The 12,215-nt window shown below is 43.3% G+C and overlaps 1 protein-coding gene across 2 annotated transcripts; it reads right to left on the bottom strand.

Annotated features, from left to right (window-relative positions):
- Window positions 1-4,033: 4,033 nt before the first annotated feature.
- galcb (galactosylceramidase b) lies at window positions 4,034-11,540 on the bottom strand. 2 transcript variants are annotated; one of them, XM_056591000.1, is made up of 17 exons: window positions 11,332-11,540; window positions 11,148-11,216; window positions 11,000-11,063; window positions 10,716-10,829; window positions 10,306-10,445; window positions 10,138-10,176; window positions 9,099-9,229; window positions 8,593-8,748; window positions 8,283-8,407; window positions 7,772-7,899; window positions 7,495-7,584; window positions 7,303-7,392; window positions 6,992-7,136; window positions 6,676-6,856; window positions 5,925-6,088; window positions 4,717-4,793; window positions 4,034-4,527 (listed from the first exon to the last, which is right to left on the bottom strand). In XM_056591000.1, the coding sequence occupies exons 1-17, from the start codon at window positions 11,461-11,463 to the stop codon at window positions 4,387-4,389; spliced, it is 1,986 nt and encodes a 661-aa protein (XP_056446975.1). In that variant the 5' UTR covers window positions 11,464-11,540; the 3' UTR covers window positions 4,034-4,386. The 2 variants fall into 2 exon arrangements, with proteins under 2 accessions (XP_056446975.1, XP_056446976.1); XM_056591001.1 differs by lacking the exon at window positions 9,099-9,229 and adding an exon at window positions 9,631-9,758 and having other exon boundaries at window positions 4,035-4,527.
- Between the last annotated feature and the right edge of the window lie 675 nt (window positions 11,541-12,215).

Here is a 12,215-nt window from a genome sequence, read left to right as displayed (position 1 = left end):
GGTTAGTGCAGGACAGGACGTCTCGTGTTTGATTTTGTTCTTCCTCAGTAGTGTCTGAAACTCTGTTAGTGAACTCGTTCCCGTTATCTGACCGAATGCATTTCACAGTGCCATAAGACGCTACATCAGCCAGGAACTTCTCTTTGGCCTGAATTGCCTCACTTTTTGCTTTGAGAAAGTAAACAAACACTGCCCCTGTACACACATCTGTGAAAGACTGCAAATACTTGAAGCCGTCTATTGATTAATTGTTTACTGGACCAGCTAGATCTATGTTTTTTCAATTCTGAAAAGTGGTGTCTTTACCTTGTCAATGGAATCTGCTTCTTGTTTGAGTAAACTTCCCCGCTATGCACACATCACATTCTTTATCAGGGCCTACGTTTTGCTCCTTTAATGTGCATGCCTACTGTTACAGCCGGCAATTTCAATATGTCCTCGGAATTACAATGACCCATGATCTCATGCCATGTCTGGATATCATGGCTGACATTACACACATCATTTTCATCACACTCGGTTTGCAAGTAGTACATTCTCTTACATACATGGATATTGAACCTTGTGCCATTAGGCGCCACAAAAACATCTTTACCTTCGTCAAAAGATACCTTGGCACCACTGGTGGTGTCACTCTTTACCGAGAAGAGTCCTTGGGGGAATGAGGGGATGTAGAGGGCGTTCTTTAACGTCGCTGCACACCTGCGCCCCTCGCTGTCAATGAGGCATACCTGTTCGTCTCCCCTGCCTTGTGCCAACCCGAAGGTGCGCTTCCCGTCTGCCAGCTCCATGCTGTGTCTCTCCGGCTTGAAGGTGCTGTCAAAGTTCTTGAATCGGCTCCTGTCATTGAGGATGTGGGACGACGCGCCCGTGTTCCCGATCAGTCCTTTTCTCTGGATCTGCAGCTGTTGCGCTGTCTGGCTGGCATTTTCCATCTGCGTGCTGAACGTCTTCCGGACGTCATCTCGTCCACGAACCGCTTCATGGCTGCTGCCGCCGTCATCTTGGGCACAAGTGCACTGAGAGCCCTGTCAATATGTGTCAGCATTAAGCTTGTCATCTTCGGCCTGTTCGGCCGCTGACAGAGGTCCAGGAGGTTCGTTCAGGATTATCTGCTTCAGTCCTACTCCGTGCATGCAGCACAACATCCTTTCTTCCCATAGCTCATACTCCTCTGCTCTCCCGTCGAACGTGGGCCACTTGGTCTTGCTTCTGTTCGCCATGGCTTTTTATGTCCGTAGCTCAGCTTAGCTCCCTTTTAGCCTAGCTTTAGCTTCCCGGTTCTCCCGTCGCTAAACTAGCTATCTCTCAGCGTGCAAGCAAGAAGACATCTTGCTATCGCACGTGTCCGTCGTCAAACTATTAGAATCGCGTGGTTACTTGGCCCATAACCTGTTAGCAGAGTCACACTCTCACGGCGGAATAATAATTCTAATACATGACAGATAACTTCTCTCTTTAGCCGTATACTGGTATTGTAAACCGCAAACAGACATACCCTCTCCAAGAGTACAGAGAGAGGGAAATTGGAGTGAACATTCCCTTATATAGTCACGGACATGGCGCAACAGCACCTCCTTTTGGTTCTGAACAGGTAACTACAGTTACATGCAATCATACATATATCAACATACATATAATCAACAGCTTTATTTAAAGCTACAAAAATAATACAAAAAAAATAATAAATAAAAAATTCAACGCAACTCTGAACCAAAAAATCAGAGTTGTGTCGGTGTGGACGGGGCCTATTTGCTCCGCGTCTTCACGGAGCAAATTTTTTGGTGAAACCGCATAAGTCTTGTGCATTTCGGCCGACCGTCCAGACGGAGCCGGCGAATCCAGTGCCCGAAACCGCACGTTTCTGAAACCACCCTCAGAGGTAGGATTCGTGTGGACGCCTGAAACGCAAACGATGACGTCATGAATTTATTTATTATTTTATTTGTATTATTTTTGTTGCTTTAAATAAAGCCCCTTGATACATTTAATTACTAACTGTACATTAAAAAGTATTTCTGCTCAATTTAAAAGGCTGAATCTCCTCGTGACTGAATGTTTGTATGCAGCGCGCAGGCTGTATGCGGGCAGGCTTGATGGGCTCCACTTTTTTCTGTGGAGAACCAGTATGGCGACACATTAGTGCCATAATTCACTAATGTGATAAAAGATGCATTTGGGCGTATTATATTATTCCACACGCGTAGATATTAACTGCGAGCGCGCAAATGATCTCTGCGCGCGCAAAACAGCCTCTTGCACACGCAAATTACCTCAGCGCGCACAAAACAGCCTCTCGCGCGCGCAAAACAGCCTCTCGCGCGCGCAAATTACCTCAGCGCGCGCAAAACCTCTCGCGAAAGATGTTTTTACGCTCTCGCTCGAATTTAATTTTGGCACTATGGGGGAGGGAACCAAGGCAGGGCGGGCTTTCCTATGATTGGCCGTTTCTGAAGCACGATATTTGATTGGCAGCCCTCCTCAGCTCTCCTTTCATTCAATTCTGAATTGTACAGTAAATGGCTGAAACGATAGTTACGTATTGTAACTCCAGATTCTATGAGTATAGGCGCAGCCTTTTAAGTGTCGGCCTCATTGTCCTTTAAATAGCTGAAGAAAAGCTTTTTATTGGGAGCAGAACGTCCGCCGGCGCCCAACTATATCTGCGAAATGCGGACATCGTTGAGGCACGTCGCACGCGGACGTAATTGAGGCCCACGATGTTGGTGGTCGGGGATTACAAATTTTTCAGTGCTACAGCTCACGCCTAGGGATAACCCCATAGCGATAGCCTTAAAAGGCTCCGCCTATACTCATAGAATCTAGAGTTACAATAAGTAACTATCGTTTCAGCCATTTACTGTACAATTCAGAATTGAATGAGAGGAGGGCTGAGGAGGGCTGTCAATCAAATATCGCGCTTCAGAAACGGCCAATCATAGGAAAGCCCGCCCTGCCTTGGTTCCCTCCCCCATAGTGCCAAAATTAAATTCGAGCGAGAGCGTAAAAACATCTTTCGCGAGAGGTTTTGCGCGCGCTGAGGTAATTTGCGCGCGCGAGAGGCTGTTTTGCGCGCGCTGAGGTAATTTGCGCGCGCGAGGCTGTTTTGCGCACGCAGAGATCGTTTGCGCGCTCGCAGTTAATATCTACGCGTATGGAATAATATAATACGCCCGAATGCATCTTTTATCACATTCGTGAATTAAGGCACTAATGTGTCGCCATAAACCAGAGCCTTGAATATTTACTACAGCGTTTCTACAGCTCGATGCGCTTTCGCAATGACTCCGTCTTTACGGAGATACTCCTGAACCGCATTAGATCGTTTTCGCCCGTTTCGGCTCCGTGTGGACGGGGTCTAAATCTAAGCTGTTAATAAAAACCTGTTCGGTACGTTTCAATCCCTGTTCCGCCATCCTTGTAGCCGGTGGTCGGGTGTTTAGTCTCCAAATTCTGTTGCTAGGTCGCGGCCACCGGTGCCACAGAGCGCAAAAGCGAGCTGTGTTGTGGCCAGTGAGGCAGTCATGTAAATTGTATCCGTGGCTGTTTTTGAGATATGCAATTAAATGCAATATTCAAAAGTATACTATACTTATACTATAGTATATAATACTTCATCAATAGGGGGCCGCAAAAGCAATTCTCCTCATTCGAGTGCTGAGCGTGTCAGACGGGTGTTTTCTGAATTCTAAAAACATTTAATTCCTATAGAACCTACTTCTGTTAAATAAGAAAAAATCATTGAATCAAAGAGACAATGTTTCATATCTGCAGTATTCTAAATACCTTTCCATACGTAAAAGTTTCATAAATAATATATTTTGAGTTACCTCAAAAGTATTTGAGAAAAACTATTGAGTAATGCTGTAAATGCCTATTAGGCCTCCCTTGTCCATCGACTAAAGGCATTGGGCTCAACAGCAACAATTCGAACAAGTGTGTACATGAAACTCCACATAGGCTTATTGCTGGCCAGCGTGGTGCCTTACCATGTTCGTTTTACAAGGATGCATGTCACAATTCTTGTGGCAAAGCTTACCTAACATGAAAATACCAACAGAGGTGCAGTAGAAATGATTTACTATGTAAATATTTATGATTCATAATTAAAGAAAAATGTATTGCCTGCTTTGCCTTACACTAGCGGCACTTTTTTTCTATACAGTATGTTTTGAGTAAAATAAATTGACCATTAAGGCACTTATATTAAAAACAAATTTATTAAAAAGATTTCAGCATTCAAAATAAACAATGACAGACAACTATGTGCATTTCATGATGAACAGAATAGATTTTTTTAGAAATTAAAAAAGGGAAATGAAAATACATCTTGTTGTTCATGAAGTTAATAAATTAAGGCATAATCACAGCGCTGCTTATATCCCTTCAACCCTTCACGGCAAAGTTATCAAATTGAGCAAGTTCAAATGACTTTGTCCCTATGGCAGCCCATCCATTCTTTGGTCCCAATACCACAGCGTTCTTCCATAATGGATACCCGTTGAGCAAACCCGTAGCATACTGGCCCTGTAAAAGAAGAAGAGATGGTGCCTCTGAGAATGATGCTGTTTCAGCCAGCCAGGTTCAGAAGTATTGTGGCACTTGGTTCTACAGTACGACACTCACTGCTCTGGAGTCAGTGCTCAAGTCAGAAATCAGTATCCAAAAGTAACCTTTAAAGTGTGCGATCAGCAAAAAAAATTATTGTGAACTTACCTTTATGCTCAGTGTTAATGTGTGCCAACCAAAAGCCCTGGTGCCAGACAGCCCCTCAGCAAGCACGGTTTGACCAGCTATTGAGGAGAGAAGAACAAACTCAGTCTCCAGAACATTCAAGTCCCTCAAATTGTGCCCAAAAAACTATGTAGGAGCTGAGGCGGAACAGATAGACGCTTCATTTAGATTTTATATCGGGCAGTTTACCGATTCAACACATTGAGGCTTCTATTTGCGTAATGGGAAAAATGTTGTGAAAAAATATGAGTTATTAGTGCAACTCTTCCAATACAAACTGTAATAGATTTAGTTAACAACACAACACATTCGTATAGAATCCGCACCAAAGCATATTTCAGCCCAGGCACTGCCGTGTGAACGAACATGGAGCTAAGGAGAGAGCCAGCATAGCGAGTTCACCAGGGACTCCCGTTGATATATTGGAAGACTCTGCCCTCTGGTGCACACCTCACCCCGTTACCTCGTTAGTTCACAGGCATCACCGTAAGTTCTTGGTATCGTCTCGGCTGCACAATGCCTGATGTGATGGCAAAATCCATATGTTGTTTCCTTTTAATCATCTAAGGCTTTGTTTCCTATATCTTGAATTGTCTGTCCACCCTACCTCCCTCAGTGTCATCTAAATGTTAACCTTTTTTGTGTTAGGGTCAGCCACACTACCATTGCAGACGTTGCATCTAAATGTTAACCTTTGTGCTAGGGTAAACCAGTGACAAGGGAGAGGGCATCCCCTTATGCACTCTTCTGCTTGATGAGAACACAGGTAACTCTGTGTCTTGGGTAATCATTACCTGATTTGATTGACATCTGCACTGTAGGGAGGATGTGAAACTGTTTAAATAGCTCTGTCAAACTGTATTCTGGACTCACTCTGCTAGAGAGGGGTCTAATGTATGCATACATTAAGATAGGTTAATTGTCTACAACTATGTGTGCTTTTTGCATTTAGAAATCTCATCCGTCCTAGACGGGATAACTCGAGAGGAATGGCCACGACACTGGGAACATGGTCTTGTCAAATGGCACTGTCATTAATGTTTTTTAATTGCATCGATTGCAAAAACATTTAAGTTGGTTAAAATAACTTAAATGTTAAAATACCGTTGGAAAATTGCGCAAAATCCTCTGAAGATTTTCCACCTAGTCCACCAAGTGGGCAATTAGGTGATAGTGGTATTTTAACTGACCGAGATCATTGGTGACTTTGTAGCTCCCATCTGAGAAGATCCAGTAGAAGAGCCCTTTTGCGCTTCGGACTGACTGCCCTCCTTTGTCTACTCTGGCAGCGATGAACACTCCACCAGTCTTCACCGTTTCCATAAACACATCACAGGATACAGTGAGGTTCTCCCTGAAAGTTAGAAAATTCATACACAAAAAAATTATCACTCAATGAATAAATATTACAACATCAGCAAGACCTGGCTCTAGTGAGGTCTAAGGAGTTCGACAGAGTTATCTTTCCAGTTCCACATAGACATAAAGTACCTGCACTAACAGTCTATATAGGCGATAGTAAAGCCCAAAGTCTAACAAGAATTCAATTGTCAAACTGTCAACACATTAGGAAGGATGCATTACAACTGTATCTCCCATGGTGGCCGTTCTAAAAAAGGCAAGGCGAGAAACATTTTGAAACTTCACATAAAAAAGATATTTACATGGATGCAATGCATGTAGTTTGATTCCATTGAACTGAACTTCCTTTGCTGCGTGTGCAATTGGACAACATTTTACTTTTGTTTTAATAGTGAACAAGGTATAGGTAGAAAGACTGAAAATAAAACCATACACCTTGTTCATAGACAAGGAAATCTGCACTATGGCGATGGGCCTTTTGAAAACCCTAATGAATTATAATGAAATTCAAAATAAAATATGAATTTTAATATATAAACACCAAAAAACAATTATATATTAGTATAGCAGAGGGCTCACCATTTGTAGTTCCCGATGACACTGATGGTCTGGTCTGCGTCGGTTGCCCAGGTGACCGGCCTCTGGGTCACAACTTGGCGCAAGGTGAAGACATGAGGCCCCGGGTCGGTGAGGTTGATGTGGTACTCAAACACCCCCGTCTGGTCGGCAAAGTCGGGCGCCTCCGTGAAGGGAGGGTTGGCTGTAAGCCACATGGGGATGGATAGGAGGCAGACAGAAAGTTGGCAACACCAGAACTAAACGTCGCTCAACACACCGTTCCAACAATAGTTGCACAACAAGGTTAACATCTGTGTGGAATGTATTCACTACCTACCGACATTAAAGTCATCCTTGTATGTTGTGGGGAAGGGTGCGGAGGGGGGAGGGTCTGGGAAGCTGCCTTTCAGACCGCTGGTGAGGCTAGTGAGCGTATAAACCTCATCCTCCCCCAGATTCAAGGTGAACGAACCGTCAGAGAGCTGGAGGAATCAGGAGATAGTAAAACCACACGTAAACACCCAGGAAACGAGTGCATTTTGGTCAATAATTGACCCAAAGAAATGCTTATTTTGTTGTTTGGGAGCTTAAAACCAGACTCCTGAGGGATCTCTGCAAACGTGCAACGTTTCTTATTCTTAGGGTTACCTTGAGCGGTGAAAGTTTTTCAAAAAACGTGGGCTTTTGTGTCTTGAAGTTAAATCTTGACCGCCATACTTGTAATTGTGCGAGAGAGGCCTAGGAGGAGAAAATAAAAAAATTCCACACTTGCATTAGGAGCTCTGTTTCTTAAGCGCCGTTATCCTACCGCCATTTTATTAAAGTCAAAAAGTTACTTACAAAGGAGCCTTTCAGCTGGAATGTTGTATTTTGGGATGTCACATTGAACGCTGGTAGTGGAGGCCTTACGCAGACGGAATGGTCATGAGTCTAAAGAAAATTCAATACATATTGAAAAAAATCAAGATTATGTCACATAATGTTATGACTATTTCAAACTCATAAAGTGGGCTCTTTGGGTATCTTTGTATCCGTCCAACTTTGCCCTCAAGTCACCAAGGAGAACATAGGTTCTTACTACAAGCAGAGGGTCAATGGCAAAAAGTGCAGAACATACCATGGTTTCTATAACAACCGTGAGGTCGCCTTTGCCATTAGTTAGAGCCACGTAGCTCCCACCGTGCGCTAGATGCCCCACAGTCTGCAGGTAGGTCCACCCGGGCTGGGTGAACTGGGTCGTGTGGGCTGGCAAGGAGAGAGGATGCCAACGTTTGGGTTATGCTACTAAAATGATTACTTGGTACATTAGACTAATACGATCACAACTACATACCGATCAAGCAAAGAATAATTCTGCAAAATGCCAATGAGACCAACTGAGACTTTTTCTGACAGACACCGTTGGCAGGGTGTCGACCATTATGTGTGATTATTCATTGTGCATAAACGTTTGTACATGACAGAGGATACAGCATAATAAATTAAAAGTCTAAAATGACAAAATGAACATTTAAATGCAAAACTAAACGTGTGCACATCTTCATGTTTTGAGTGTATATTCTTTCACGTTTCAAGCCAATGTCTAACATCCACATGGCTGTGTGGCATTGTTGTCCTTAGAGGCAGACCTGAGATCCAGATGGGCGACTCCACCACGTAGCTGCCGCTCCAGGGCTCCTGTGCCGTCATCAGCCCGTCCCTGCCAAACGGCAGCTCCCCGTAGTAGCTGGCCACCAGGTTCCACGATATGGTGCTGGAAGAAAGCACCAGGTGCGCGTTCAATGGTGAACCATAAGGACTTTGACGAATGTTAACGTATTATCTAGGGCAGTCAAGTTCTGGTCGGTCTGTCTACATGCACTTGTTCAACAAATTTGTCATTGGTCGATCGCTGGGGTTACTTTCATAACGACCCATTTATTCCCCCACCTGACTCACGCAGTCATGAGTCCATTGACGTAGTTCTGGTTAAGGATTCGCGCCCAGCAGCCACCACCGAGTTCGTTGTTGAAGGTGCTGTAGTCCTCCGATGACCACAGCTTCTTCTGGGTCTTTAGAGCCTCCAGCACAGTGGTGGTGCCTGGGTAGTGGGCCCTGTTGAGATGAAGAACCACCAATCCCTCATCAGCAGTTCACTTCACGCATCTTTCAGCTTGGTGCCTGAGAGCTGGTACAAGCTTTACTTTAGATTCCCTAAAAATTGTCCGGCAAGAGGCAAGTATTTCCAATGGTGGATTAGTGGGTTTAGAGTACGCTGCATTCTTTAAAAATACAATTGTTAGCAATAAGCGTCAAATCTGAAATCACTGATGTTGGCAAGCAGTGCAAGACAACGGCGAACCCCAACGCTAGTGGAGCAGTCATGAGCCACAGCGAGGACGCAGGCAGAATCTATCAGGGGAGTCATGTGCTACGCGCAAGAAAAGCCTCGATAGGGGACGTACCCTATCACGTCTACGGCTCGTCGGAGCTCCTGGTCGAGCAGCATGAACAGGCTAATGGGCTCCCACTGGTTATCGCTGGCTATGATCCTGACACTCTCCAAGCCACTCTTGTCTAGAGTGTAGCGCAGGAGCTGCCGAGCGCCGTCATGACGACGGGGATGAAAACAGGAGAGGAGAAAAGAGAGGGAGTACAGTGAGTGGCAGTTATGCTAATGCCACTTCATACTTCATAAGAAATAAAAAAACACATTTAATGAGTTTTTTAATTTGTTTAAAAGCCAGAAAGCTGGCTGAAGGACGAAGTAAAGTGTAAAAAAAGACAAAGCGTTAAATTAATTTGATTCTTTATAGTGGTAAATTTGTACCGGCGAAGAAAAAAACAGCCACAAACATTATCCACCAGTGGAAATAGGTTTAATAAGGTTATACTTCCTTGTTGCTCATAAATGGGACCATTAATATACCTGCTCAGTTGGACAAAAGGGCTTTGTTGAATATCTCTATATCCTGTTGGGCCACCTTTGTTACTTACCCAACCACTTCAACTGCATCGTTGAGGTAGGGGTCAACCACCATAGAATTGACGATGTTCCAATCACCGTCAGCAGCAATGATACCGATATCAGTAAGGCCCACTTTATCCAACATGTCCCGGAGCACCTTGGCAACAGAGGACATGCTCTCAGGCATGAACAAGGCTATACATTGGGTCATTTATGAGGTACTGGGCTGCTGCGAAATAATTTAAGGTAATTTAGGACCGAGAATAGCAAATGTTGGTGGCTGTTTCTTCTTTCTGTGGCTCTGTTCATTCAAAAAGCCATCATTTAGGTAAAAACTGTGAGTATAATTTGTAATATGTAGCAAAGGATTTAAAGGAAAACAAACTAGAGACATCAGCAGGTTAGTTAGTTAATTAAAATGAACTCCAGGTGATCTGGTCCAGGTGTCATCTGCACAGACTACCGTAGCCTTTGTTTAAAATCGTATCGTTTGTGCTGTGCTTGTGGTTACACTTTTAGTGTATGCTTTAAGTTACCTTTATATACTTGCTGTCAAAGTTGCGCTCGTTCCAAATCTGAGTGGATAAAATTGCAACACAGCAAATTAGCTTGGCTGTTGAAATGACTCTGGGAAAAAACACAAAGCAGTCAAAAAATGATCACGAATGAGGTGCTGAGGCAGGGATTCTGATCAGAGTACACACCCCAACATAGTTGATGTCTAGGTCGTGGTACTGTTTGGCTCCAATGATCCAGGAAACCACGTAAGTGGCAGTGATGTCAGGGTAGTCATAGGGCCAGTTCCTCCCATGACCAACCCAGCCCGGAAAGGCCCATGGCAAACCTGGGTGCGCAAACCAAAAGTGCACGCAGCACCAACACAAACACACCCAATCCCAAAATCCAAGAATGTTAGCAGTGAGATCATGAGAGTATACACATACCTCAGCAACTTAAAGAAACAGCCTGTATCTGTTAATGTTTAAATAGATCTTGGCCTCTCTTTCAACTGGATTGAAAATTTGTCAAAATAAAATAATGCTGTGGTTTCCATAACTCTTTCAATAAGTTGTCATTTCCTGTCTATATTTACAGACAGGCTGGAGTTCCTTACCAATAAGTGTTATGTTGGGGTTCCTCTTCTTGGCCTCTTTCATGAGCCACCACTCATAACCCCGGAAGAAGTTCTCGTCGTTTTCATAGTGCATGTGAGATGGCTCTGTGCCATCTATAGAACAGGAAAATCATTTATTTGACCATTATATTTACTGTGTACAAATATGCATAGGTATACATTTGTATATATAAACTAATTCATTTTTAAACAACAACTCATTGTAGCCTATAATAGAATACAAACAGTCTGGTACACATGCTAAAATCGACAATTATTTTCACCTGTGGTTTGTGCATCGCCTCCAATTTCCACCTTTAGTATGTGCAAAGAGGCCCCAAAGTTTGGCTGAAAAGCAATTGTGTGTTACACATGGTTACAGTCGGAGGTGTGAGTTAAATAGTACAAACAAGTAGCAATTAAAGTTATTACCTTGAAAAGGTAATCCAATATCTGACTGCGGTACGGCTCTGCGTAATTCACAAGTAAGCGAGACGTTGCCTGTATATATAACAAAATGACAACAATCAGTGGGACATAAGTTCATAAATCATAAGTCTACACTGTGAATAAACTCCATACGAACCAGGAAGTTGAACAAAACAAACCAACTCACCCCTCCGCCACTCAAACCTCCAATGCCGTCAAACACCCTCCCGAGTCCTACTTTGTCGTCTAACACATACTGATCTGTTACACAAAGTGCTATTGTAAAGAATCGACATAATAATAGTATAAAGGATATCATCCTGTACAGTAGCAGTGGAGAGGTAACAGCAGACTGCTGAAGTTGCGCGCGGCTGCTTTCTCTATGGTTGACCACGCCTCTTTTAGAAGTCACGTGAAAGCTCTTTCGAAATCACGTGTGCTTATACTAATATGGTGAATCACTTCCTAGTACTTCTGATTATACAAGTAGTATAGTATAGAATATTTATTTAATATCTAAGATTCTACTGACTTCTGAAATATATGATATGTTTAAGTTTTGGTGTTGAATTTTATTTATTGGCCGTTTTGGCATTGTTCTACCAACTGTTTGTTGATAGTGAATTTATGTTGACGCAGTTTGCAGCCATCTCCTTAGGCTGTACACGCAATAACACACACACTTACACACACACTTACACACACACACACACACACACACACACACACACACACACACACACACACACACACACACACACACACACACACACACACACACACGTTGTTATCTAACATACAGGGGTACAAGAAACATCTCCTTTTCCAGGTAAATATGCTTCCGATAATTAATTTGATTGATTGACTGTTTGGCTCTTATTTTGAAAGCCAATGCAAAGTCCACCTGTCGCCAGCCTATGTACATGCCCTAGAGTCCTAACATTAGCACACTAAGTTGGCATTTGTAACCAAGGTTTTCAATGGTTGATATAAATAATTGATATTGTGGAGATGTGATATTGTCAAAAACAGGTCAAATGAGCATGACACCTCAAATAGCCTAACTGTTTT

The sequence above is a fragment of the Gadus chalcogrammus genome, chromosome 5, assembly GCF_026213295.1.
Source record: "Gadus chalcogrammus isolate NIFS_2021 chromosome 5, NIFS_Gcha_1.0, whole genome shotgun sequence".
Taxonomy (NCBI): Eukaryota; Metazoa; Chordata; class Actinopteri; order Gadiformes; family Gadidae; genus Gadus; species Gadus chalcogrammus.
Note: the sequence above shows the minus strand (reverse complement) of the source record. Positions and strands in the feature narration are given on the sequence as shown.